Source organism: Danio aesculapii, chromosome 11 (assembly GCF_903798145.1).
Source record: "Danio aesculapii chromosome 11, fDanAes4.1, whole genome shotgun sequence".
In the NCBI taxonomy this organism is placed as follows: domain Eukaryota; kingdom Metazoa; phylum Chordata; class Actinopteri; order Cypriniformes; family Danionidae; genus Danio; species Danio aesculapii.
In genome coordinates, this window is record NC_079445.1 from 20426180 (window position 1) to 20452340 (window position 26161).

At 31.4% G+C, this 26161-nt stretch overlaps 1 protein-coding gene across 1 annotated transcript in view; it reads left to right on the plus strand.

Moving 5' to 3' along the window:
* The window catches only part of cadpsa (Ca2+-dependent activator protein for secretion a), a 267285-nt gene that overhangs the window by 221912 nt on the left and 19212 nt on the right, over positions 1 to 26161 (plus strand). The window contains 6 exon segments of the mRNA XM_056467741.1: positions 5482 to 5637; positions 7372 to 7519; positions 11918 to 11992; positions 12201 to 12284; positions 12759 to 12791; positions 19703 to 19810. Coding sequence (XP_056323716.1) covers positions 5482 to 5637; positions 7372 to 7519; positions 11918 to 11992; positions 12201 to 12284; positions 12759 to 12791; positions 19703 to 19810 — 604 coding nt within the window.

Genomic DNA, 26161 nt, shown 5'->3' on the forward strand with positions numbered 1-26161 from the left:
ATTAATTGTCATTTTAAAACTTTACATTTTTGACACTATCCTTTTAACCATTTTATCAGCTAGATTTTTTTTGATAATATTTACAATATATTCAAATTTAGTATAAGAATTAATTCTTATATATAAGTGCAAGTCAAAATATTTAATTCCTACCTAAATATATCTGTTAAACTGAAAGACGTTGGAGCATTATTTAATCCAAATTTACACACTTTGTTTATACAAACCTTTATTCAAACATAGAAGCGCATTAATTTAATATGCACAAAACCACTCAAATGTAATAAAAAAATTTTTTCATTCATTCGTTCATTAAAACCCACACAAACAAGGGGAGAACATGCAAACTCCACACAGAAATGCCAACTGGCCAGCTGGGACTCAAACCAGTGACCTTCTTACTGTTAGGTGACAGTGCTAACCATCACACGATATCCCACATTTCACAAAACTTTTGACAATTTTTGATTAGCCTAATAGTTCAACTGCAAATAGAAGACTTCAGAACCAGAAAGATTTATATGTTTGTATTTAGGTTTTTGCAACAACAACAACAACAACAACCACATAAGATTTACAATTTGACACAATCTGTTGTTGATTTACTATGTTTGGGATCATCGGAATGTGTTGTAATGCAAAATAAACACAAACAGATGCTTTGACATTCTGCTATAGATAAACAGATGCTGTGCAAGAGGACAATATCACAATATTTAGTCTTTTTTAGATCAAATATTTAGGTTATTATTATTAATAATATTATTGATATATGATAGTGTTTCATATGCATCAAATTATGTGCTAGTTTTTAATGTCTGCATCAAATTAAATTTTTAAAACTGACTTAATTCAGATAGTATGCAAGAAAGTGCACTACTATAACTTTTGTGAAAATAAGAACGAAGTAATAATATATTATCATTCAGTAATGATTACACTAATATTGTTTTAATGCTTTTAAATACCCATTTAATTGATGCAATTTAGATTAATTTTAATCATTGGAAATTTGGATACATTTTTTTTTTAATCTTTCAGGTTTAAAATACAAGCGGTGTAAGTTATATGTGCTACTTTCTTAAAAGAATCTTAAGTTGTTTTTTTATCTTAGCTGAATTAACTTTTGACTACCTTCTAGCTTGGCAAAAGGACAATTTTTAGGTTAAAACATACAAAAAAAAAAAAAAAAATAATTACGTAAAGCACCATGAATTGAAAAAACATCATGAACCACTGTACATGTTACTGAACATTCCAACAACTATACATTATAATAATACATTATATACATAATACAAATTCGTGGAATGCCAAATAATTAAAATGAACCTTTTTTTCTTAAAACTGTACTTGCAAAAGTAACTGAGTTTACAAATGTGTAAATATTCTACATATGTGACACACAAGTATTTGTGATTTAGGCAGTTGACAGAGGTGAGCCGAGGGAATTTTAGCTTATATTTAGACATGCTAATTAAAAATCGATTCCACAAACCCAGACGAGAGCGAAATACCTTCAGCGCTGCATGTGTTGGAGAAAAATTACGCATGCAAACACAGACATAATTACACATGCTGAGTGACATTCAGTGTAAATATTCCAGCTCTAAGGTGTAATGGCGGGTAAACACCAAAGCTCGCCAAAACTAGATGAAACCACCATACCTCAGTCATAAAATATACAACGTTCAATGTATAAATTTTGCCTACAATTAATTTGAGTAATGAATATGTTATGCTAAGGCCACAGCATGGAAACAGTTCAAAGATGATTCTTAACCCCCCCAAAAAACACTAAGCATGTTGAAAGGTTGGAAGATACAAACACCATAGAAATATGCTCAATATTTGATGGCTAAATATTAAAGTTGAAATGAGTCTGCAATAGCAGCTCTAAACCCAATTACAAAAATGATTAAAAATACATCATTTTTCATTTAAAATAATGAGGTCAGATGCAAAAGACGGCTAGTTTTGTTTTGTGTACTTTCAAGATTTTGTTTCATCATCTTTTTTAACTGGCCCCAATTTGATTAGTTTTTAATATTCTCTCAATTTGCAAACCTTGTAGGATATATATGAAGCTGTAGAAACATAAAGTCATAAAGTCCCTCCCTCAAATAATCGTTAGTCTAAAGCGATCAACGATTGGCTCCCTTAATAGAGAGCAGGGCTTCCTTTCCTAGAGAGTCCATATTGCAACTTTCCCCATTCAAAACTATACAAGTGACACTTCTTATTCTTTAGTGCTGACAGACATTGACTTTCAATATATGAATCACATACTTTATTTAAATACTATAAGTATGGACGTATTTAAATATAAATAAGTTAGCACCAGCCCAACTTAATAATATAGTTGATCTGGTGTAGTCAATGACGATTATCCTAAACAAACAAAATTAGATAGTGATGGCGTTTTATTGTTTTGTATCTTTCCAACATCTTTCTCCTTTTCCTGTTTTTATTAACATATGTTACAGGTGTCTTTCCTATTTCCTCCTGCTGAGTTTGGGCTTTTCATTTGTTGTTTATGGGGTAGTTAATTTGTTGGGATTGGGAATTCTGAGGGAAAAACATGTCATGCGTCTGGTCCTGTCCTGTTTCCCTCAGTGCTTTGAAGTAGTAAATATACAAGCTTCAGACAGGCATCTGCTTTCAGTAGAAACCACATATATGTGGATGGAAGCATTGCAACTGTAGAATAATGTCATATATGGGGTGGGAGTCACTGCTTTCTTATTGTATGTAGTTTGCAATGAAATTATTACTCAAGTCATTACTGCTTTAATTACTATTACCATTAATATTATTATTATTATTATTATTATTATTATTATTATTATTATTATTATTAATAATAATAATACTAATAATAATAATAATAATAATAATAATAATACTAATAATAATAATAACAATAATAATAATAATAACAATAATAATTAATATTAGAGTGATTTCTGAAGGATCATGTGACTAAACACTGGAGTAAGTATTGTATTCAGCTTTAAAATCAGTGGAATAAATTATTAAAGTAAATGATAAAGTACTTTTTAACAGTTATTTTATAGTGTATTAACATTTCACAAATTCTACTATATTTTTGATGAAATAAATGCAGCCTTGATGAGCAGGAGAAGCTTATTTTAAAACATTTAAAAATCCTACTAACCCCAAACGTTTGACCGGTAGTGTACATTTTTGGGATATCACATAATCAAATGCGGAAAGAAAACCACAAGAATGAATAATATAAATATTTTTTAAAAACTATCTGAACTGTAGCTGTCTTGAACACGTAATAAATTACTTATCTTGAATGTGGTGTAAATGGTATTTTTTCACAAATATCTAGCTCATAAGTTACATTTTCAACTTTGGACGTTTGTGCTTAACAACGTTTGTGGAACAATGCTTTTTACAAGAAGATCCATGTTCTTTGTTTGTTGGGCGATGGGATTTTTATAATCAACAAACAAAAAACATGTAAGTTTTCTGGGCTTAAATATTGTGAAACATAACATATATACTATAATCTAAAATCTAAGGTCTGAAAATACAGAACATTTTAAATTGACCTACTGTTGGTTAGCTAACAGTATACAAAATAAAACCCTGTTTTTGTTACTTAAAACAAATACAGTTGACGTCAGAATTATTAGCCCCCCTTTTCTTTTTTTTTAATAGTCGTCGGTTATTTTGGTACAACAACACACAAATACAGTCATACAGTGAAAGTAAAAAATAGTAAAAGGGGAAATATACAAACAGGTTAACATGGTAATACAGTCAAGCTAGGAGCAAAAAATATATACCATATAATAGAAAATCAGGAGAAATTTTTGATGTTATGCCAAAAAGGTGTCCATAGCTGCCAGAAGTCATCTGACTTTTGATGTATATCATAGGTGAGTTTCTCAAGTGGAAATAATGCACACACTTGAGACAACCACATTTTAAAGGAGGGTACCTGTGGAGATGACCACAATAAAAGTATACATTTCTTTGCCAGATAGACCAAAATTAAAAACAAATGTTTGGTGTGGGAGTCCAACACATTCTCTACGCCGCCATACATTAGCCCCCCTTTTAATTGTTTTCTTTTTTAAATATTTCCCAAATTATGTTTAACAGAGCAAGGAAATTTTCACAGTACAATATTTTTTTCTTCTGGAGAAAGTCTTATTTGTTTTAGTTTGGATAGAATAAAGGCAGTTTTTAATTTTTTAAAAAACATTTTAATTTTCAAAATTATTATTATTTTTTCTCGATATAATCTACAGAACAAACCATCATTATACAATAACTTGCCTAATTCCCCTTCCCTGCCTAGTTAACCTAATTAACCTAGTTAAGCCTTTAAATGTCAGTTTAAGCTGTATAGAAGTGTATTGAAAAATATCTAGTCAAATATTATTTACTGTCATCATGGCAAAGATAAAATAATCAGTTATTAGAAATAAGTTAAAACTATTATGTTTAGAAATGTAATGAAGAAATCTTCTCTCCGTTAAACAGAAATTGGGGAAAAAAATAAACAGGGGGCTAATAATCCAGGGGGGCTAATAATTCTGACTTCAACTGTACATACAGTATCAACTACAAATCCAGAAATCTGGTAATAAATTTGAAGTGATCTCTTAATTTTCCTGAGTTATATTCAATAATAAATAAATAAATGATCAATCTTAATATTTTGTGAGCTTACATTTACATTAATAATTATTATAATAACAGAAATAACCATGTTTATAACAATGATAATAAATATGTAACACTCCCTACAATTACATCTCACTTATTACAAAGAATATATGTAATAATTTGTACTGGATTACTATAAATTATTATATTACATTATTATAAATGAACAAGTAGATGAATAAAAATCATTCTGCTGTAGGCTGTGTTAAATGACCTTTTTTAGCAGAACTAGCATTTGTACAATGAAGCATGTATGAAATTCCATCTCAAACTTCTGTATGTTTCCACTGAAAATGTCTCGATGGCCTGCTGGCTGTTTGAGGACTTGGGCTGTAAGGAATGGCGCCAGAGTCAGTCTCTGTCTTTTACCATTTAGTTCAAAATGATTGAATTTTCGATTTAATATCAGGGACTGTTTCTTCTCATTCCACACACATTAACCTTAACATTGTGATCCTGCTATTCTCCTTTGACAACATTGTGCATGTTTAACCTTCCCTGTTCTCAATCAACCAAGGCCCGATTGTTTTTACTGTTTTGTTTTAGGATTAACCCTTTATTTTTTCCATGGAACGATCAGCACAAACATCTGCAACGATCGGGAAGTGGTAAAAAATAACCAAACCTAATGTGTGTGGACTTGAAACAGGTTTCGTCTTCTTTAACAACCCGCTTCCCTCTGACCTTTTCCATCCTTCTGACCTTTTTCGGAGCTTTCCATTCTTGATTTACAGTTGTGGTTGATTAAACTGTGTTCTGTGGTATTTTCAGCAATGGTTCGGGGACATCTGAAGACTTGTTTTGGAAGCTGGATGCTCTGCAGACGTTCATCAGAGACCTGCACTGGCCGGAGGAAGAGTTTGCCAAACATTTGGAGATGCGACTCAAACTCATGTCCAGTGATATGATCGAGTCCTGTGTTAAAAGGTGAGAATAGAACACAACATGTTCTATATATATATACTCACAGGTCACTTTATTAGGTTCACCTTACTAGTACCAGGTTGGACCCCCTCTTGCCTTCACAACTGCCTTAATCCTTTCTGGCATATATTCAACAAGGTGCTGGAAATATTCCTCAGAGGTTTTGGTTCATAATGATATGATAGCATCACGCACTTGCTGCAGATTTGTCAGCTGCGCGTCCATTATGTGAATCTCCTGTTCAACCACATTACAAATATGCTCTATTGGATTGAGATCTGGTGACTGAGAAGGCTATTTGAGTACAGTGAACTCATTGTCATGTTTAAGAAATCAGTCTGAGATGATTCGTGCTTTATGACATAGCACGTTATTCTGCTGGAAGTAGCCATCAGAAGATGGGTACACTGAGGTCTTATAGGGATGGGCATGGTCAGCAACAATACTCAGGTAGACAGTGGTGTTGAAACGATGCTCAATTGGTACTAATGGGCCCGAAGTATGCCAAGAAAATATTACCCACACCATTACACCTTTGTCATGTTCAAAGTCACTTAAAAAATATATGGCTTAATAATATTGACCTTAAAATGTTTTTTTTTTTAAATAAAAAACTGCTTTTATTCTTGCCAAAATAAAAAAAAGAAGAAAAAATATTATCTGAAATAGTGTGAAAAATTCCTTGCTCTATTAAATATTACTTGACTTGAGAAGTATTCGAGAAAAATTCACAGGAGAGCAAATCATTTTGACTTCAACTGTATTTAAGCTGAGTAGGTCTGAACTCATAAGACTTGAAAAACAGTAACCCTAGAGATTTTGAGGTGTGCATCCAAAGAATCCACTTTACAATGCCACGAAGGCATAGGGGAGAATTTGAAAAATGGTAGTGATGCTGTTAGATCATGTTTTTTTTTTCATCTGAATTTTATCTACATATCTAGAAAATACATTTTAACAGTCATAAAGTAAGCTCAAATTCAAATCTAGTACCTATTTACCTTTCAGAAGCAGTAAATTTGTAATTGAGCAAACTCTTCTGATTGACTAGCTGATTTTCAGTGGATGTCTGCATCTGTAATCCTCCTCTTAAAGTGTTGTGAAGCAGAATTCATCCAGTCGCTCTTAAGGCATAATAAACTCTTTGTTGTTCTTGCTGTGAGTGCAGATGTGATTTGAAGTGCTATGAGAAACTGTTGTTAGTAATGTCATGGTAATTTGCCGATTCAGAAGATCATCTGGCTTAACAAGTAAAATAATCCACCCCTATTTCATTTTCTAGTCCACATAAACATTTTAATTTAATTTAATTTAATTTAATTTAATTTAATTTAATTTAATTTAATTTAATTTAATTTAATTTAATTTAATTTAATTTAATTTAATTTAATTTAATTTTATTTTATTTTTATTTTTTTTCAGGTGACAAATTATTTTAATTACATTAAATTATAATATATTATTATAAATAGTTTTTTCTACAATTCATAATAATAATAATAATAATAATAATAACAATAATAATAATAATAATAATAATAATAATAATAATAATAATAATAATAATAATAATAATAATAATAATGATAATAATAATAACAAATGGATGTGTTTGCCTAATTTCCTTGTCCGACTTTTAATGAAGTAATGCACATACAATTTCTTGCCCAAAAAACCCCAAAAAGAACGGTGTGTAAAAAAATTGTTCCTAGACCAATCAGATTTGTGTTGTTTCAGAACAAGAGCAGCATTTGAACTGAAGCTGCAGAAGAGTCCGAGAACCACAGACTTCCGAGTCCCTCAGTCTGTCTGCACCATGTTCAATGTCATGGTGGATGCAAAGGTCCAGTCCGCCAAACTGTGTGCCATGGAGCTCAGCCAAGAGGTACAACACAAGCCACTATACAGACCACAGTTCTTATGTCCATCACTGCAAACACACACACAGTTAAACACCCTCATAATGTGCTGAGCTGTTACCAGTAAATCCATTATTCAAACTGCATGAGTTGATCGTATGATACAGTATAGTATATATACAGTATGTATATATGAAGTTGTTTTTAAGGCGAGACACTGTGGGAAAAACACTGCTTTTCAGTTTTGTGCAGTTTTCAATTTTGAGATTTTTTTTTTTATGTCAAATGTTCAGAAAATATCCGAAATACAAAATGCACTTCATTTCTATAGCGCTTTTACAATGTAGATTGTGTCAAAGCAGCTTCACATGAAAGATCATAGCAAATTACTTCATTTCATTGCACCTGATTTAAGTCCCAATATATGTTTATTCCAATATATATCCAATATATATATTTTGCTGCACTGGATCATGAATCTCTACTTCAGCAACCCTTATGTAGGCCAAATTCACAGTTTTTTTGCTGTATTCTGAAGTTTTTTTTTTTTTACTGAAGGATTTGTTCAAACATAATTTGCCTGATTTACAAAATTTTATTCTACAATCAAGTGTGAAAACAGTGCTTCTCACACATAGACTTTACTTGGGCAGGCCCCCCAGGGGTGCGTTTCCAAAAGCATCGTTAGCCAACTAAGGTCGCAAGTGCTGCCATTACAAACATAGTTCTTTGATTTGGTATTTCCCAAATTCATCGTTCCAACGAACATTCGCAAACTGCATCGCAAACTTGTACACTTGCAAATACACCTCTGGAGCTTATGCCCTATTCATTTCGAACATTCTAACATTTAAACTTATCAGCGTGAATTATAAAAAGAAAACAAGCTCAAAGTCATCTCTCTTAGGTGTAATTTGCTTCCAAAGTATTTTTACAGTTCAGTTTTAGCGATCTTCATGTTTACAATTGCGCTCCCTTCGCAGTGCACTTTGAAAACATCGATGTAATTTTGAGCACAGCCGTGGCTCATGACACAAGCTATAGGTGACCTATTATTTAAAAGTGGAGTTTACGTTACATCTCCAAAGCTTGTGAAAACAAAAAACATAGCACACACTAATGCTTTTAATTTATAGTAGGTTATTTATTAAGTATCTGTACTGTATATGACATGGGCCTGTTGATTAGAGCATTTCTGCAATGGTTTGCATGTGTCCAATTGTAAAAGTAGACTTTTCAAAAATAAATAAACAATATCCTACTTAATAATAATAATAGTAATTATCGTCATTATCATCATCATCATCATCATTATTATTATTATTATTATTATTATTATTATTATTATTATTATTATTGTTATTATTATTATTATTATTTTTTTTTTATTTTTTTTTTTAAAGTAGGATTTTTTTTAAATTTCCTGATAAATATTAAATTTCATTTCTTAATAAATAGCCTCATTATTTATTTATTTATTTATATGATTTATATATGATATTAGAAAACATGTAAACTTTTGTAAGTGATGCTATAGAATAGAATATTTAATGTTCTCAATAATATTTGTAAAGGAAACATGGGCTCTATATTTCAATTAATATGGAAAACGAGTGCATGTTTTTATTTTATTTTAAATGCGAGTTTGTGTAAAACAATGTAATTTGCACAAAGAAATGATGGGGTTCTTCTATAAAGAAGTTGTTACCACCCCGTTTAGAGCGTCATGATGGGCGTTTTACGTTATAACTAATGTGGTTCAAACGATGGATCTGTGACAGAGAAACTACGGATTTTGGGAAATACTCGTAACTACATCATTCTTTTCCCAAACGATGCATCATACTATTATAGTTCATCTCAGAGTTACGTCGTTGTTTTAAGAAATGCACCCCAGGTATATTAACGGCCGCCCAAGTATATTTAGTGACACTTTTTTTTTAAACTATTATTATCATCCTTTTACATTTCTTTGGATCTGCCCAATATAACCAAACATCCACGATTGATTAAGTAGTGGAAAGAAGAGCGCAAGACCTATTAACAGTCTCACGTGCTCTGCAGACCCAAAGAGACGCGCCTTTTGGGACTTAATGCCGCCGGCCGCGGTTTTTAATTCTCCTACAATTTCAGGGATTTGTTTTAGTTTTTGCTTTCTAAAGCTGTCATCAAATGTATGCGAACAGCCACGAAAGTGAGAGAAACATATTTAATGTTTAAATTTTAATTCATTTTTTAATCTAAACGACTCAGAAAAATTAGATCTAAATTGGCTGCAAAATATTTGTACACCATTAGTAATGACCCATTTGACTTATTGAAATAATCTACACATTTTATTCTTGTAATTATTATATTTTTTAGAGATATCGTCAGTTTTTATTTATATTAATTTATAAATTTTATTTATTTATTTATTTAATATTTTATTTATTTCTCATTTTCTGTATATTTTATTAATTTGATGATGTTAATATAGTTAGCATATTTTATATATCTAATATGCTTTGTCAATACTGTACAAATTGTCATGCCAATAAAGCAAGCTGAACTTGGTAAGAGAGAAGCAGATTAAAAAGAATAACTTTAACCCATTGAAAAGAAACATTGTAACAACAGTTTCACAATAAATTAAAATGTTGTTAAGAATTAAATTATGTTTTGTTTGTCGTATATGGTTAACTATTTATGTGATGTGGCTAAAAAGTGTATTTTAATCCGGCTACCACACCGCAAGTATATGTGGGAAGCACTGGAAAAAAAAATGTTTTCAATCAATGTTTTCAATCGATCAATCGATCGGTCGGTCGGTCAGTCGGTCGGTCGGTCAGTCAGTCAGTCAGTCAGTCAGTCAGTCAATCAATCAAACAATCAATCAATCAATCAATCAATCAATCAATCAATCAATCAATCAATCAATCAATCAATCAATCAATCATTTCAATCAATCAATCAGATTTTATCTCAATCTGATCTAGTTGAATTTATTCAATGTTCAGATTTTAAATGTTTAGCTTTAGGTTTTTTAGTTCAATGAAAATATTTTTTTTCTTTTTGTGCAAGAAATGTATGCAAATGAGCGCATATTTAATTAAACAATGCCTCATTTGTATATTTAAACATTTCAGAAAACTTGATACAAAATCACCAATAAATATGGTGCAGTTAATCAACTAATTTTAGACAGTGTTTTAGTAATTGAATTTCTTTGTCTGTTTTGTTTTATACGCCTATAATTTCACCTATAATTTGAATAATTTCAGTTAATTCATTTTTTTTGTTAGTTTAGTTATTCTTTTTTGTTAGAATTTTTCTTTTGTGTGAGAAATCTGGAAATTAGCGCTAAACTTGGTTAAATAATGTCCCATTTACATATTTAAGCATAACATTTCAGAAAACTTGTAATACAAAAAGTGTTTAAAGTCCTTAATGTAATCAATCAACTGGTGAAGCACTGATATAACTATTAGTTCATAGTTTAAAGTCAGCATGAACTAGAAGATGCTGAGAATTTTATTTCAGTATGCTGATGTACTACCAACTGAACCCGAACATCGAGTAGGGGCAGGGCTTTCCTTTTACACATCATTCCTTTGCAGCCAGCTAACAGTAAGAGAGGCGTGGTTAAAAATATGTGCGGCTAAAGCTGTCAAACTGATATCAACAGAGAAGAACAGCCACTCCAAATGCAGAAGTAAATAATCAGACTTTGATTGAAAATTACCAAAACTTTTCACACAGACGAATTGTTCGCCTACAAAATAACAATGTGCGCTAGCAAAATGAACATTGTAAAGTTTGATTTGACTCTGACTTTAACCTTATTCACTCACAGTGTCTTGCCTTAAATGTACACACACATATTTGTTTCTGATTTTGAAATGAAATGCATTTAAAGAATGATTCACCAGCATGGCTAATTGTTTTCCATTGTTTCTGAAATGTTTGATTTGTGTGCTGGAATGAGACGTTTTCTTTTTCTCTCTGTTGCTCTCTAATCGTCACTGTCACCTCGTCTGCCGTATCTTTCTTTTCATCCCTTTTCTCAATCTTGTGAAAGTTTGTTAGAGAATGGGTAAGTGTGGCTAACAATTCAATTGAATTCTCACCTTTATGTCCCTAAGGTATAATTAGCAAAGCTAGCAGTTTCCCCCAGTCCTCTGACACTTAAATTGTTTTGATTATATTACCATATGTGATAGCTGCTTCTGAATATACATGTGCTAGAAGTGAGACATCTCATATCCGTAGCATCTTGAGACAGGTAATGATCTGAACTGAATTAATTACCCAGACGGCCTTTAGATGAGCTTCAGTTCAGACAAAGGGATTGAGCTGACACAGTTTATCCCTGGTGAAAAACACCAAAACAGCTCAAACGAATCTTCCTGCTTATTAGATTTCCTTATTCTTTTCTTTTCCAGAGACAGTATCACTCGCAAATTGACAATCTCATCGAGGAGACGGTGAAAGAAATGATTACTTTACTCGTGGCAAAGGTAGCATTTCAGGAAAACAACAAAACAAAAAAATTTGTGTTTTTATATCTACTTGGGCTTTACAAATGAGTAAATATAATAGAGATATGTTTGGTTTATATTCATTATTAAATGCTTTTAAAAATGATAGTATACATTTTGTTGTTAAATCTGTTATGATTGTGTCATATTTTGAATGGCAATAATTTTTTCCCTCTGTGTTTTACAGTTTGTTGTAATCCTAGAGAGCGTTCTGGCAAAGTTGTCACGTTATGATGAAGGCACACTCTTTTCCTCCTTCCTTTCTTTTACAGTAAGAACAAAGTTTTTTTTATTAAAACTTTTTTGTAATAGATTTATATAGTGTTAATGCTTTTCTTTTGTTCTTTTTAGCTTTAAAGTTTTTATTTAATCTATAAAAATGAAAAATATTTTAAATAAATGAAATAAAAGTATTTTATTATGTATCTTATCTATTATCTATCTTAATCATAGGTTATATTTAACATTAGGTATAATGTTAACATATTTAAGTAACAAAAATATTTTAATTTGGTAGTTGTCACAAAATACTTGCATTCATTCAATAAGATGGAATAGGTTGTATCATTCATTTATATATATATATATATATATATATATATATATATATATATATATATATATATATATATATATATATATATATATATATATATATTGTCTTTCATTATGTAATCTTGCATATTCATAATTAAATAATTATTCACAATTTTTTTCAACATTGCATATTTTATTTTATTTGTAGGTAAAAGCTGCTTCAAAATATGTGGACGTACCTGTAAGTACCCATTTTCCCCCTAATATACACTGATTGATTATTAAAAAAATAAATAAATAAAAAGTTTGAAAATTTGTCATAAAATGTTTATAAATTAACTTAATTGGACCCTCGTTTATATTAGGCTACTAATAAGGCTACTCACATTTTATTCAAGGCCCGATTATGTGCTGATGTACTGTACATATTATAATTCCATTGTACTAGTGATAAAAAATGCATAATACCTAAATAATAACTCTGAAACTAAATCTATAATTACACTGTTTACTCTTACACCTAGCCAACCCTCAAACCTACCAATACCATATAACCTGTCCTTGACCTTAATCTTATCCAATCTCTATATTAACAAACATCTTTAGCTCTACACAATGACCATAAGTAGGGCCAGACAGAATCTGCGGAGTCTACAGAATTTTGCTATTTCTGCAGATAATTTTGTAAAAAAATCTGCAGATTTATGTGAAATGATTTTAGGAGTATCTTAACTAAAAACTTAATATATGAAATAAAAATAATACATTTTTAACTTTTATTTAATGTTTACAATGCAAATCCTATTAGATCCACTTATTTGGTAAAGTCTCCTATATAATATAATTTCTAAAAGACAGAAAATATTACTTTACAAACTGTATTGTAAATAAATCATATGATCATTTTGGTATTACTATTATTATATCACAATAATATTAGTGAAATTAATAAAAAATCTGAATAAATATAAATTTAAACACATTTACACAAGTGAATACATAGACTTAATGATGGGCTAAAAATCTGTGGAAATCTGTGGATTTCTGTGCGTGCAGATTCTGTGTGGGCCTAAATAAGCACAATTTACATAACAATCAGTCTATTTTTGCTGTTCTGTAAATACAGAGTAGTTAAATACATCTAATATCTTGTAACGCTTATTTTACAGCTCTGTTTCGCATGTCCTCCATACAGTATATGTACAAATTATGGTCATAACAAAAAATGGAAAATAACTATGCAATATTATTCCTGAACCTGTCTCTGAACCTAATCTTAACCCTTACCACACATAATTCAGTACTTTCTTTGGTAAGTACACTTTAAATACACGTTAACATGCTCTAAGATAATATGCAACAACACGGTCACTTAAATCATTGTTATTTTATATCCATTTAATATCCAGAGTCTTTAAATGATTATTTTTTTAATCATCCACTATGATGCTGAGTCAACCGATGATACAAGATTCACTTATGATATCAGCTCACCATCATTTAACACCTGCTTTTATCAGCTGTGACTAAAATGTTCTCCACTTTCTCAGAGGGTGAAAGATATTATCTAGCAGCATGCATCAATAAACCATGCAGTAAGTGGCACAAAATAAATTAAGCTAAAAAGAAGGTACTTTTTGTCTATATAGTGGACTTCTATGAACTTCCAAATTGCAGTTTCAGTAAAAGGGCGCTAAATGATCAATCTAGGAAAAAGGGTCTTACACTGTAAAAAATTTCCGATAAAAAAACGGCAGCTGTGGTTGCCAGTATTTTACAGTTAAAAATACGGTACATACCGTAAAAGTAATTCCTCATTTTAACAGTAAACTACTGTATTTCGTCGTTTACGGCAGATGTGGTTGCCAGTATTTTACAGTTAAAAATACGGTACATACCTTAAAAGTAATTCCACATTTTAACAGTAAACTACCGTATTTCGTTAATTTATAGATGTAATATGTCTGTATTTTGAATTACCAACATGTACACATCTTTTGTTACACAGACAGACACGTTAACACAGCCATATGCAGGTGGTGATGAGTAAGTTACATAATGAACCAATGCTCATCACAAACAACTTTTCCCACAAGCAGAAAAGAGTATCAGTGCATAGACAACACAATCTCATGGCAATTCGTAACTTTTTGATTTAGTGGCTAATTCGTACGAATTCGTACGATCTAATTCGTACAATTTAGAACGATTTGCTCATCCCCCAATGGCGGTTGGGTTTAGGGGCGGGGTTAGGTGCCACGCCTCCTTTTTAAAATCATACAAATTCGTACGACTGAACTCGTGCGATGAACAAAACGTGCGATGACAAAACGTAAAATACTTACATTTTCTCGTGAGATCAGGCTGGTATAGAAGGTGCTCAGTGTCATTCACACAGCTACTAAGCACCAGAATGATAACACGCATAAAATAAGTCATGAAATAAACATTGTTTATCAACATTAGATGTAATATAAATCTCTAATGTACATAACTGATGGGGAAACAACTAAAAAGATCCATAATAGCCTCAACAAAAGCATAAAAAGTGATGTGCCATGCAGGGAATTCTGGGAAAGTCAATTTACAGTTATTCACCGTACATATTAAGGAAACATACTGTTAACCAGGTTACTGATTTTTACCGTAGCATTTTTACAGTTTTGTGTTGAAATCATGGATGTTTTTTACAGTGTACCTAACGAAATGTTGAGTTATTTTAAAATGATCAAGACTTTTTCTCTTTTACATAATTTATATATATATACAGTGCATCTGGAAAATATTCATAGCGCTCCGCTTTTTCCACTTTTTTTATGTTACAGCCTTCAAAATGGATTAAATTCATTTATTTCCTCAACATTCTACACACAATACCCCATAATGACAATGTGAAAAAAATCACATGTACAAAAGTAAGTCCACTACATGGAGAATAATGCTGTAATATTTTCATCAAAAACCTTTATGGCTAAAGAAAAAAAACTAACTAACACCTTTGAATAAGTGGAGTGTGTAAATTATCAGGACATTTATTTTCATTCTGGAACTCAATTAATCCTTTAAGAACAGATTGCAAAAAAAAAAAAAATACATACAATTTTAGTAAAAGTGAATGACTTGAATATTTGAAAAATAAAACAGCTATGGGTAAATTGAACCCAGTGGTGGTGGTGGTTCTGGTGTTAAGCTAGAGCTGGTAATTGGTGCAGTGCAGATGGCCATCTCTGAGCCACAAATGGCCATTCATATGCATGTGTTAGAGCGTGCTCTCTGTGCTGCTCTCTCCTCTGCAGCAGACAGTGTGATGTGTGTGTTGTGCAACAAAAGCACGTCGCGAGGATGCCGCTGGGTCCAAATCATTGCATTCAGCATCACATCACTGATTTTCCTTTACTGCCAACACATTTGGTCTTGACGCGAGACTTTTTAAATTAAAACCCTGTCAATGAATGCCGAAAGCGAGCCCGCTCTCTCTCTCCTGAGGGTCAGAGAATCTTATATTTCCATGGTAATTGTTTGCTTAATACACACAATAAAATTATGTTTGACAAACTCGCTCATTTGCACCCTCTGAAAGGACTCATGGATGTGTGAAGTAAGTTCAATTTGCAGCGTCTGACAATTACCAATTCTGATGACCTTTGTCTGCCCGCTGGCAAAGGAAGTGTTTAATTCTCCACTGAGGCCGAGCAGGGGGGCAAAACACCCCAGATGATTTACTCGGGATGGGTTTTTTCGCTTGCTATAGTTTGTTGAGTTAAATCGTACTAATGAAATAGCATTGTTCTGCTGACGCTCGGTTCAAACTCAATGACAGCTCATTTTGCACACCTCAGGGTTTGAGTCTGGGACAAGAAAATAAGAATGAAAACACTTTTCATCTGCTTGTCAGGTAAACGTGGTTTGATAATATGACTGTAGTTGGCTGGATGGTACTTTATGATTACTTTAAGATTAGTTTAGACACAAATATATTAAAACATACAAATTACATTTAGCCATTTAGCAGACACTCTTATCTAAAGCAACTTACAAATGACAAATTCTTTCTGGTCAAATGTGTTTAATTATAATACAAAATGTGACCCCTGCTAGCAAAATGAGTCAGAATGAGTAACAGATACAGACAAACAAGTCAAACATCTAAACTTTTGGCAAATTTGACTCCATTATAAAATGGAGATTGGGATTCATCAATGATTAAATAAAATATTGATTCAAAAAATATTAGGAATCTACCACACATTAATATAACTTCTGTTTTTTAAACATTTAAATAACAGACATACTGCAATAAAGATTGTAGTGTGAATATAAACACTTTTGTCTGGTAGCAATGAACATAAAAATAAGTATTAGAATGTATCATGTGTCCTACTTATGCCAGAACAATTGAAAAGATTCAATAAAAATGCTGATTTATTCAATAAGTATTTGTTAATAAGACGCTGACATATTTTTCCCCCCCACTTTGTTTAAATGAACATTTACTGATATGCTAACCGCAACCTTTTGTTGTTGTTTTTTTAATCTTTTTAATTATTTGATCATAAGTACAAAGAAATAGCAATGTCAAATATTTAGATACTGTCCACACTGCTAAGAGCAACATTTAGATAAATATTTCAATAAATTATGCAGTAAATTAAACACAACAAAACATGACAGTGGAAAGTAACAGCAGTTAAGAAAGCCTTTGGTCATCTGCAATTCACCGGCATCTTGTCAACAGATGAGGTCATTTAAATTAAATTGTCATGAATCTTCATCTTAGCCTTCACAGCTATAAAAAAAATAGTTGCTTTGACTTTCATACAAATGCAGCGGATCAGAAACACAAGTTTGTGGGAAATCATTTTGTATTTCGACACATTCCAGAGTTAAAATTTGGTGAACTCTGAACTTTAAAATGTTGTCACTGGAAAGTAGATTTACATGTCAATACATGATCATTAGTCAAAACAGATCATTACATGGTCATTCGAGTTAAAAGACTGCAAACCTTACATTTGCAGAATTGTAGTGTTGAAATTAATTAAAGTATTTATTATTATTATTTTACACTTCTAACATATCATATGGTAAATTCTGTTTTTAAAGGTTGCTGAAAAAGTTATTGTTTTAGTAAATTGGGTCTATTTACTTATGTTACCAATCATTACAGTTTTCACACTGATGCCATAGAGTTTTTGTAGAAATTTTGTAGAATTTTTTTAGTTTTTTTTTTATGACCCTTTTCAATTTAATATTCTAAAGAACCGTTATTCACTGTATAGGATTTTAGTAGAATATGAAGAGTTTTACGCTCTAAAACAGAGGTTGACCAAGTCTCAATTCAAAGATCCAAATCTAAATTTAAAATAATCATAAATGTCAAAGTGGTTATAACAAACCTTGTTTTAATGAACATAGACATACATAAATCATACATAATGCCTTTTGCATTAAAATAAGTACATTTAATAACAAGAGCTAAAGTGGCAAAACTACAAGTGACACTTAATTATGAGCCATTTTATAAACTAAACACAACGAGAGGTAGGCCAAAAGCAAAATTCAGAGCAGTCTAATGTGAGAAATGCCACTGTTTATGTTCCATCAGCTTACTAAACATTTAGTTCATAGTAGCATTTGACATTTCCACTCTTCACAACTCCAACTATCTGGCAATACTTTACTGTAGGTCACAAATCATGTTATTAACAAACCATTAACTTGCACTACTAGCTTAATAAATCATTAATTAGCTGTTTTTTAATAGTTAGGAAGGTAGAAGTTGGGTTTAGATTTTGGTTACGATTAGGGATGTAAAATAAGATTATACTTTATAACTACTAATGAGCAGTTCATATCTTAATAATATGCATGGAATAAGTAAGGATGTCCTGATCAGGTTTTGCCCTTGAGTCAGAGTAATTTGATTTTGAGTATTCACCGATAGCGAAACCCGATACGATACTTTTATAATACATAAAAAAAAAATAAAGAAGAGCGAAGAAACATATCTAGGATGTTCCTTTTTTATTTAATTCACCTTATTTTAACATTCAACAACTCTGTTCACAAACAGAGCACTTCTGTTAAATATCCAGCAGGCAATCCCAAGTTTACATATCTCACAGTTTGCTATAGCAATGTTGTTGTCACTCGCGGTTTCCACTTCAAGCTGCTTCCGTGTTCTACTTTGCTGGCGTTTAACTATAAATATATTCAAGTCCTGATCGGGAGGTAACGTCCAATTCCGATCGAGTCTGAAACCATGTGATCAGGCCCAATTTTAGATCACATGATCAGACCTGGACATCCCTAGTAATAAGCCAGTAGGTGATATCATGAATTATGACCTAAGCTAAATTGTTAACGTCTCATTACAAATCAAACAAGAGTTTTGTGCTGAATTGGAGCAAAATAAACACATACCTCTCTATAAGATAATCTTTGAAACTATATTCTCATCATCAACTTTTTTTAATCTGGAAATTGACATCCTCACCCCTCAAATGTTCACTGTGGGGAAGAATGACACCTGATTACGACAAATGCCAAACACTAACTGGTTGTCACGACAACCGCGTCACATGGGAAAACTTTAAACACCACCTACTGTTTCATTTCAGACCAAAGAGACATTAAACAAGTAACAAGATTTACTAGAGTTAAGTTTAACATGCATTTATCAAAGCAGTAAATCCACAATTGTAATCCCTTACAATTAGTGCACAATAGAGTTGGATAATAGAGGTGGATCTGCATTGAATTCTCTCAAAACTTTGAGAACGATAGAATATGAATATCTCATCCAAATTTGGGACAAAAAACTTAACCATTGTTGTGTGAATTGTTTAGAATTCAGGGTTTCACATTAGAAACATTGACAACACTAAAAAGCCTTTTATGTTTAAGGCATTAGATGTTGTAATATTTAAATACCGTTAAATGCTAACACATCTCTCTCTCTCTCTCTCTCTCTCTCTCTCTCTCTCTCTCTCTCTCTCTCTCTCTCTCTCTCTCTCTCTCTCTCTCTCTCTCTCTCTCTCTCTCTCTCTCTCTCTCTCTCTCTCTCTCTCTCTCTCTCTCTCTCTCTCTCTCTCTCTCTCTCTCTCTCTCTCTCTCTCTCTCTCTCTCTCTCTCTCTTGTCATCATCTGCAGAAGCCTGGGATGGATGTGGCCGACAGCTATGTGACGTTCGTTCGCCACTCTCAGGATGTCTTGCGGGATAAGGTCAATGAGGAGATGTATATAGAAAGGTTATTTGATGTAAGTACTGGCTGTCTTCTCCCTCTCTGAAGGGGGGAGGCCCTCCAAAAGGTGACATAAAAGCTAGTTAGGAGGGATAAGTCACATTTTGAGACCCTCTTCTCTGTCTTTTTCTCTATTGATCTCTTACTCTTTCTGTCGTGCACTGCTTCTCTGCTTTTCTTAACCTTTCCTCTCTGGTTTGCGGTGCTGTGTTTGTTCTGGCTGAAATATTCTCTTTGCTCTGCTCGTTATTTCTAGTGCAAAACTCAGGAGGATTATCTTAAGATGTGTTCTCACACAAAGGGACATGCAGATGTGAGATTAAGCAGTTCGAGCTACCTACAAACCTAATCAAAGACAGAATAAAAAAAAATAAAGAAAAAAAATTATAAATATATATATTGGGGTAAATATGTTCTTTGATTAAGGTTTCTCATCATAGCTAGCAGTTTAATTAAGAAAACAGTAGAAAAAGAAGGAGACAGAAGGTCCAAGAGGTCATGCTTTTATTTTTTGTTTTATAATGGTCACTGTTTTGTTTTGTTTTGTTTTGTTTTGTTTTGTTTTGTTTTGTTTTGTTTTGTTTTGTTTTGTTTTGTTTTGTTTTGTTTTGTTTTGTTTTGTTTTGTTTTGTTTTGTTTTGTTTTGTTTTTATAAAATATTTAATTACATTTTTTGGTTTGGTTTGTATGAAATATTTAATCACCATTTTGTTTTATTTTGTTTTGTTTCTATAACATATTTAATCACCATTTTGTTTTGTTTTTATGATATATTTAATGATAGTTTTGTTTTGTTTCTATAAAATATTTAATCACCATTTTGATTTGTTTTCATGAAATATTTAATCACCATTTTGATTTGTTTTCATGAAATATTTAATCACTATTTTGTTTTGTTTTTATGAAATTTTTCATCACTATTTTGTTTTAATTTGTTTTCATGAAATATTTCATCACTATTTTGTTTTGATTTGTTTTTATGAAATATTTAATCACCGTTTTGTTTTGTTTCTATAAAATATTTAATCACTATTTTGTTTTGATTTGTTTTTATGAAATATTTAATCTCTATTTTTTTTATTTGTTTCTATAAAATATTTAATCTCTATTTTGTTTTGATTTGTTTTTATGAAATATTTAATCACTATTTTGTTTTGATTTGTTTTTATGAAATATTTAATCACCATTTTGTTTTGTTTTGTTTCTATAAAATATTTAATCACTATTTTGTTTTGATTTGTTTTTATGAAATATTTAATCACCATTTTGTTTTGTTTTGTTTCTATAAAATATTTAATCACTATTTTGTTTTGATTTGTTTTTATGAAATATTTAATCACAATTTTGTTTTGTTTTTATGAAATATTTAATCATCATTTTGCTTTGTTTTGTTTTTATTCTCTTTATTCCAGACACTAGGTCCATTAGTACACTCTCAGAAATAAAGGTCTGAGAGCTGTCACTAGGGTGGTACCTTTTCAAAAGGTACACGTTTGTATCTAAAGTCTATATTGGTACCTCAGAAGTATATATTCGTACCTAAAACATTTTAGGTACTAATATGTATCCCTGAGGTATTAATATGGACCTTTTATGTACAAAAGTGTACCTTTGGAAAAGGTACCACCCCAGTGACAGCTCTTGTACCTTTATTTCTGAGAGTGTACAAAAACAGACAGAACAATAAAAACACACAATATACATAAAAAAAGACAGTTATGACAATATTTCATCAAAGGTGACTGGTAATGCACCTCAGTTAGCCTCACATTTTATAACAACATTAAAATGCTATTCTGAAAATTCTCCAATCGACAAATGAACTTCAAATTTCTCATTAAAGTAAAAAATGATCAAACTCTGACCTTACAGAATAATTCACTTGCACTACACCGTCTAAGTTTTTTAAGAAGAATCCTCATACAATCATTGTATGCAACCTGCAGCTTATTGAGACTCTCGTTTTTAAAACTATACCAGAGAGGAGCTGTGTATAAAGAACTGCAAAATGTTCTAAAGAGGTTTACTTTAAGCTGCTCCAAACATACAGTGCTCAGCATAATTGAGTACATCCCATTTTAAAAATAAATATTTGTATCCATTTCTCAGTGAATATAGGAAATATATTTTGGTGCATTTGAACGAAACGATTTAATAAACTGATATATTTATTAAAATAATAATTTAGTCACGAACATCTTTAGAAATAGAAAGAATATACAATTAAATTCAAGCTAAATATTGCAAAACAAATTACAACCTACAAAATTTCAACAAAATTGTATAATGTTTTTGTTTTGCTTCAATTTTTTTAGACATACATTTGGGTGTACCGATTTTTTGATTGTTATAATAAGTTATTTTGTTAGATTAGCTTCAGGTTTGGCTTCAGTACCGACTAATCAAATGTATATGCAAAAATATAGTATTGTAAAGCTTTCTATATAAAATATGAATGTAAAATATATATTTGTGAGGGCTGTACTTGTATATGCTGAGCACTGTAAATAAAACTTTCTCACCAGCATATTTGCTTAAGCATATAACTTTCGACGTTCCTTGTACATATCATTATCATCACTCATATTTTCAATAATGACTTGCCCTAAATATTTAACAGTTTTACTAACGTCTAAAACTTGCCCTGACCAATAAAACTCTGGAAAATCTCTATGTTATTTGGTTCTACATGTCATGTAAACAATTTTTGAATTATATTGCACATCAATATTTTTATGAAATATTTAATCACTATTTTGTTTTCTTTTATTTTGTTTTCATGAATTATTTAATCACTGTTTTGCTTTGTTTAATATGTTTAATGTAACAAAAACACTTTTATTCAGCAAGAATGCATCAGACTGATTGAAAATTAAATTAAAAGCATTTATACATGTAATAAAAAATACCCATTTAAAAAAATATTTTTTTAATTTAATTTAATTTAATTTAATTTAATTTAATTTAATTTAATTTAATTTAATTTAATTTAATTTAATTTATTGTCTTAATATGTTACAACTACTATTAATTATAGATTTCTTCATTTTCAAATTTTCTGGAAGTACCGTCTCCATTTATAAGCATAATACACTGATTTCCGCCCCATTTATGAGTATATAAGATTTAATTTGTCTTACTGGCATTTTAAGCATGAGAGATCTTTTTTCTTCTACTTTTTAATTTTGAAATAAACATTATTATTATTTTATAATTGTCTTATACATATGTAACACTACATGAGAAATACTTAGGCAGACATTTCTTTTCTTTTTTTGTTCATCAGTCTTGAAGAAAAATAAGTAAATAATAGCACATTTCCTCTTAGGGCGTCCATAAAAATACATAAATAAATAAATAAATGAACAAACAAATTGGATAACAACCAAAAATCAAACAATCCAAGTGTGAAGGATATTATTTTGTTCATTTTAGCTGTCCGGGAATGAGGGGTGTTACAAAGACAACTGCCCTATTTCCGGAGTAAATCTCCCGTTAAGGAGATCCAAACAGAGAGAACCCTCCAAACCTCAGGCTTATTGTGATAGAGGCTTAAAGAAAAGGGAAGAATGAGGGAAAACACTAGGCAGTTGAATGAAAAACACTGAAGGGGAAGGGCACACAATAGAGAACACCGTCTTAAGGGATGGCCACGACCATCATGTTGGTTATAATCCTTTTGTCGTGTCTGTAGACCAGTTTGTTAAGTGTGTGTTGTTGGAGAGGTGTGTTTGCATTGTGTGGCTAAAGACTTGTGTTTATATTCAGAAAGAAAGCCAGAACAGGAGTGTCGATCTGGGATCAGCTTTCCTGTTCTGTTCGCTCAACATTGCGAACTCAGGACAAGATGAACTGGAAATCACGCTCCAGTTCTGAAATGCTTTGTGAATATGGCTCCTTGTGTCTTATGTGAATGATTTAAGTAAGAATCCTGATCATGGTTTATTGTTTACATTCATTTCACCAATGATCAGTAGTCTTACAAATAAATATATATTTTTTAGAGATTGTCCAATCAAATGGCTGCTTGAATCTGTTGCTCTATGCTCTTTTGTACTGTTTTATTCAGTGGTGGACAGTAACATGATATTTTTACTTCACTGCTGTGTCTAGCATTTACTAATTACTTGAGTATTTTAATTCTAAAAGACAGTAGTTTAGCCACATTTTATTGGTGAACTGGTAGAAACTTGTCAGTTAACCTGTTATTAATCTCACAAATTGCACTGAACAGTTTTTTTTTTATTTGACTGATCCAGTCGCTTCTGTTCTTAAATAAACAACTGATTCAAACAATACATTCAAAGTGATTTTAAGTTAACAGTTCACTGATTCAAAGAATCCATTTCGAACAAGTCTGCAGTTAGTGACTCGAATGATCCACTCAAATAGAGTCTGCAGTTAACGATTCACTAAATTTAGAAACTGAATCAAACTGTCCAAAATAGGAGACCATTTCTTTTAGCACGTCATGATTTTTCACGTCATGAAGTACTATGCAATCCTGAATTGACATCTACAGTATGTTGATCCTGGAATATCATCTTAGTTCGAAAATGTAATCCATATCTATTCCTTACCCCTACACCCAACCATAACTGTATGTTATTCTAAAAATCAGCAGAGAATAATAGTTGGATAACAATCATGTAGAAGTGCATAAACCTAACCGTAAGACTAAACTTAACATCAACAGTAAAAGTACACTGTAAAACGTTTCACTTGGTTAAACTTACAAACTCAAGTTTACCAGCTACCTTCAAAATGTGAGTCAAAATAACTTAGAGAGATTTTTTGTTTTAACTTAAGATGTTGAGTTTCACAATATATTTACCTAAAACCCAACATCTTACATTGAAACAAAGAATCTCTCTAAGTTGAGTTGACTCACATTTTCAAGGTACTGATGAACTTGAGTTGTAAATTTAACCAATGTGAAACATTTTACAGTGTATCCTTTAATTCTGATTGGCTGATTGGAATGTTGTTCCAGGATCAACATAGATGTTAATCCAGGAACATGTACTACTGGGTGAAATCAGGTTGGCGATTTCTGTTGATAGTAAAAGTGCTTATTATAAGTTTTAATGCAGAATTTTAGAACTCTTTATTATAAACAAAAAAACTCATCTAAAATCTAAAATAATCTAAAAACTAAACTAATGACAGTCAGATTTAAATCTGATGTAAAAGGATGAGATGGTTACGTCCATTTTATGAAATTTGTTTATGAAACGTAGGTTTTATATAAAATCTAAACATAATGTTATAATTACACAAATCAAGGCCACTGTTGGCATGTAATAAATATACATTTTATATTATGCCACTATGACTTATTTTTATATTGTATGATTATAATGGTCAGTTCCACTGAGTGGTACAGTACGGTTCAGTACGCTTTATGGCCGTTTCCACTGTCAAAAGGTACCAAAAAGCAAACCGTACCGTATCACTTTTTGGGTACCCTTTCTAAAGGGTACCTAACAGACAAAATGGTACCAAAAGGCCGAGCTAGACGTGCAGCTGAACGCTATTGGCTTAGAGAGAAGAATCACAAACGTACACAAGCCAGGAGAATGAAAACATAGGAAGCGCCATTTTTGAAATGCACAGTCGAGGCATTACACCGTAATACTATTTGCATATAACAATGACCCATGGTCGAGCTGAGCTCAAACAAACCTTGTCGTTGTCTTGATGAACAGCCACAAAGCCAAGAAAAACAAAATCTGTCAACTCCTGTTGTCGTTTACGAGGCTGTTTAAAAGCATGAGCGGTTTCACTTTCTCTAGAGAGCTCGTGATCACTCGTTGCACGTCTATATTTGAAATAATAAACTTTTTGAGTTGATGAAAATAACGTGCTCATGATTATTGAAGTGCTTCTGACATATGGTCCAAACACTCTCGGACAAACACGAGAGTGAAGCATGAAAAAAAAAAGGAGAAGCCGGAAAAACAAAGGAGCAAATGATTATTTCAGCAACTTAAAACATAAACAAACTGTTGCTACCCTTTTGGCAGTGGAAATGCGAGCCTGATAAAGATGACCCGTACCGACCCATACCATACCACTCAGTGGAAACAGGCCATAATTGTCAGCACATATTTACACACATGTTGTGTTTATTCAGTTTTGAAATATACTAAACTATAAGGCATATTTTGTTGTTTTCATTTATTTGCCATTTTTGGCACTAGTTTTTTTCATTATTACATCCATAATTAAGAACATTTTACCTTTAATACTGAAGAACAATAAAACATCTGATACTATTGTACTTTGATTTGATACTTTTACTAGAGTAATATTTTATTGAGCTATCTGTAGTTCTACTCAAGTTGTTGATTTGTGTATCTCGTCC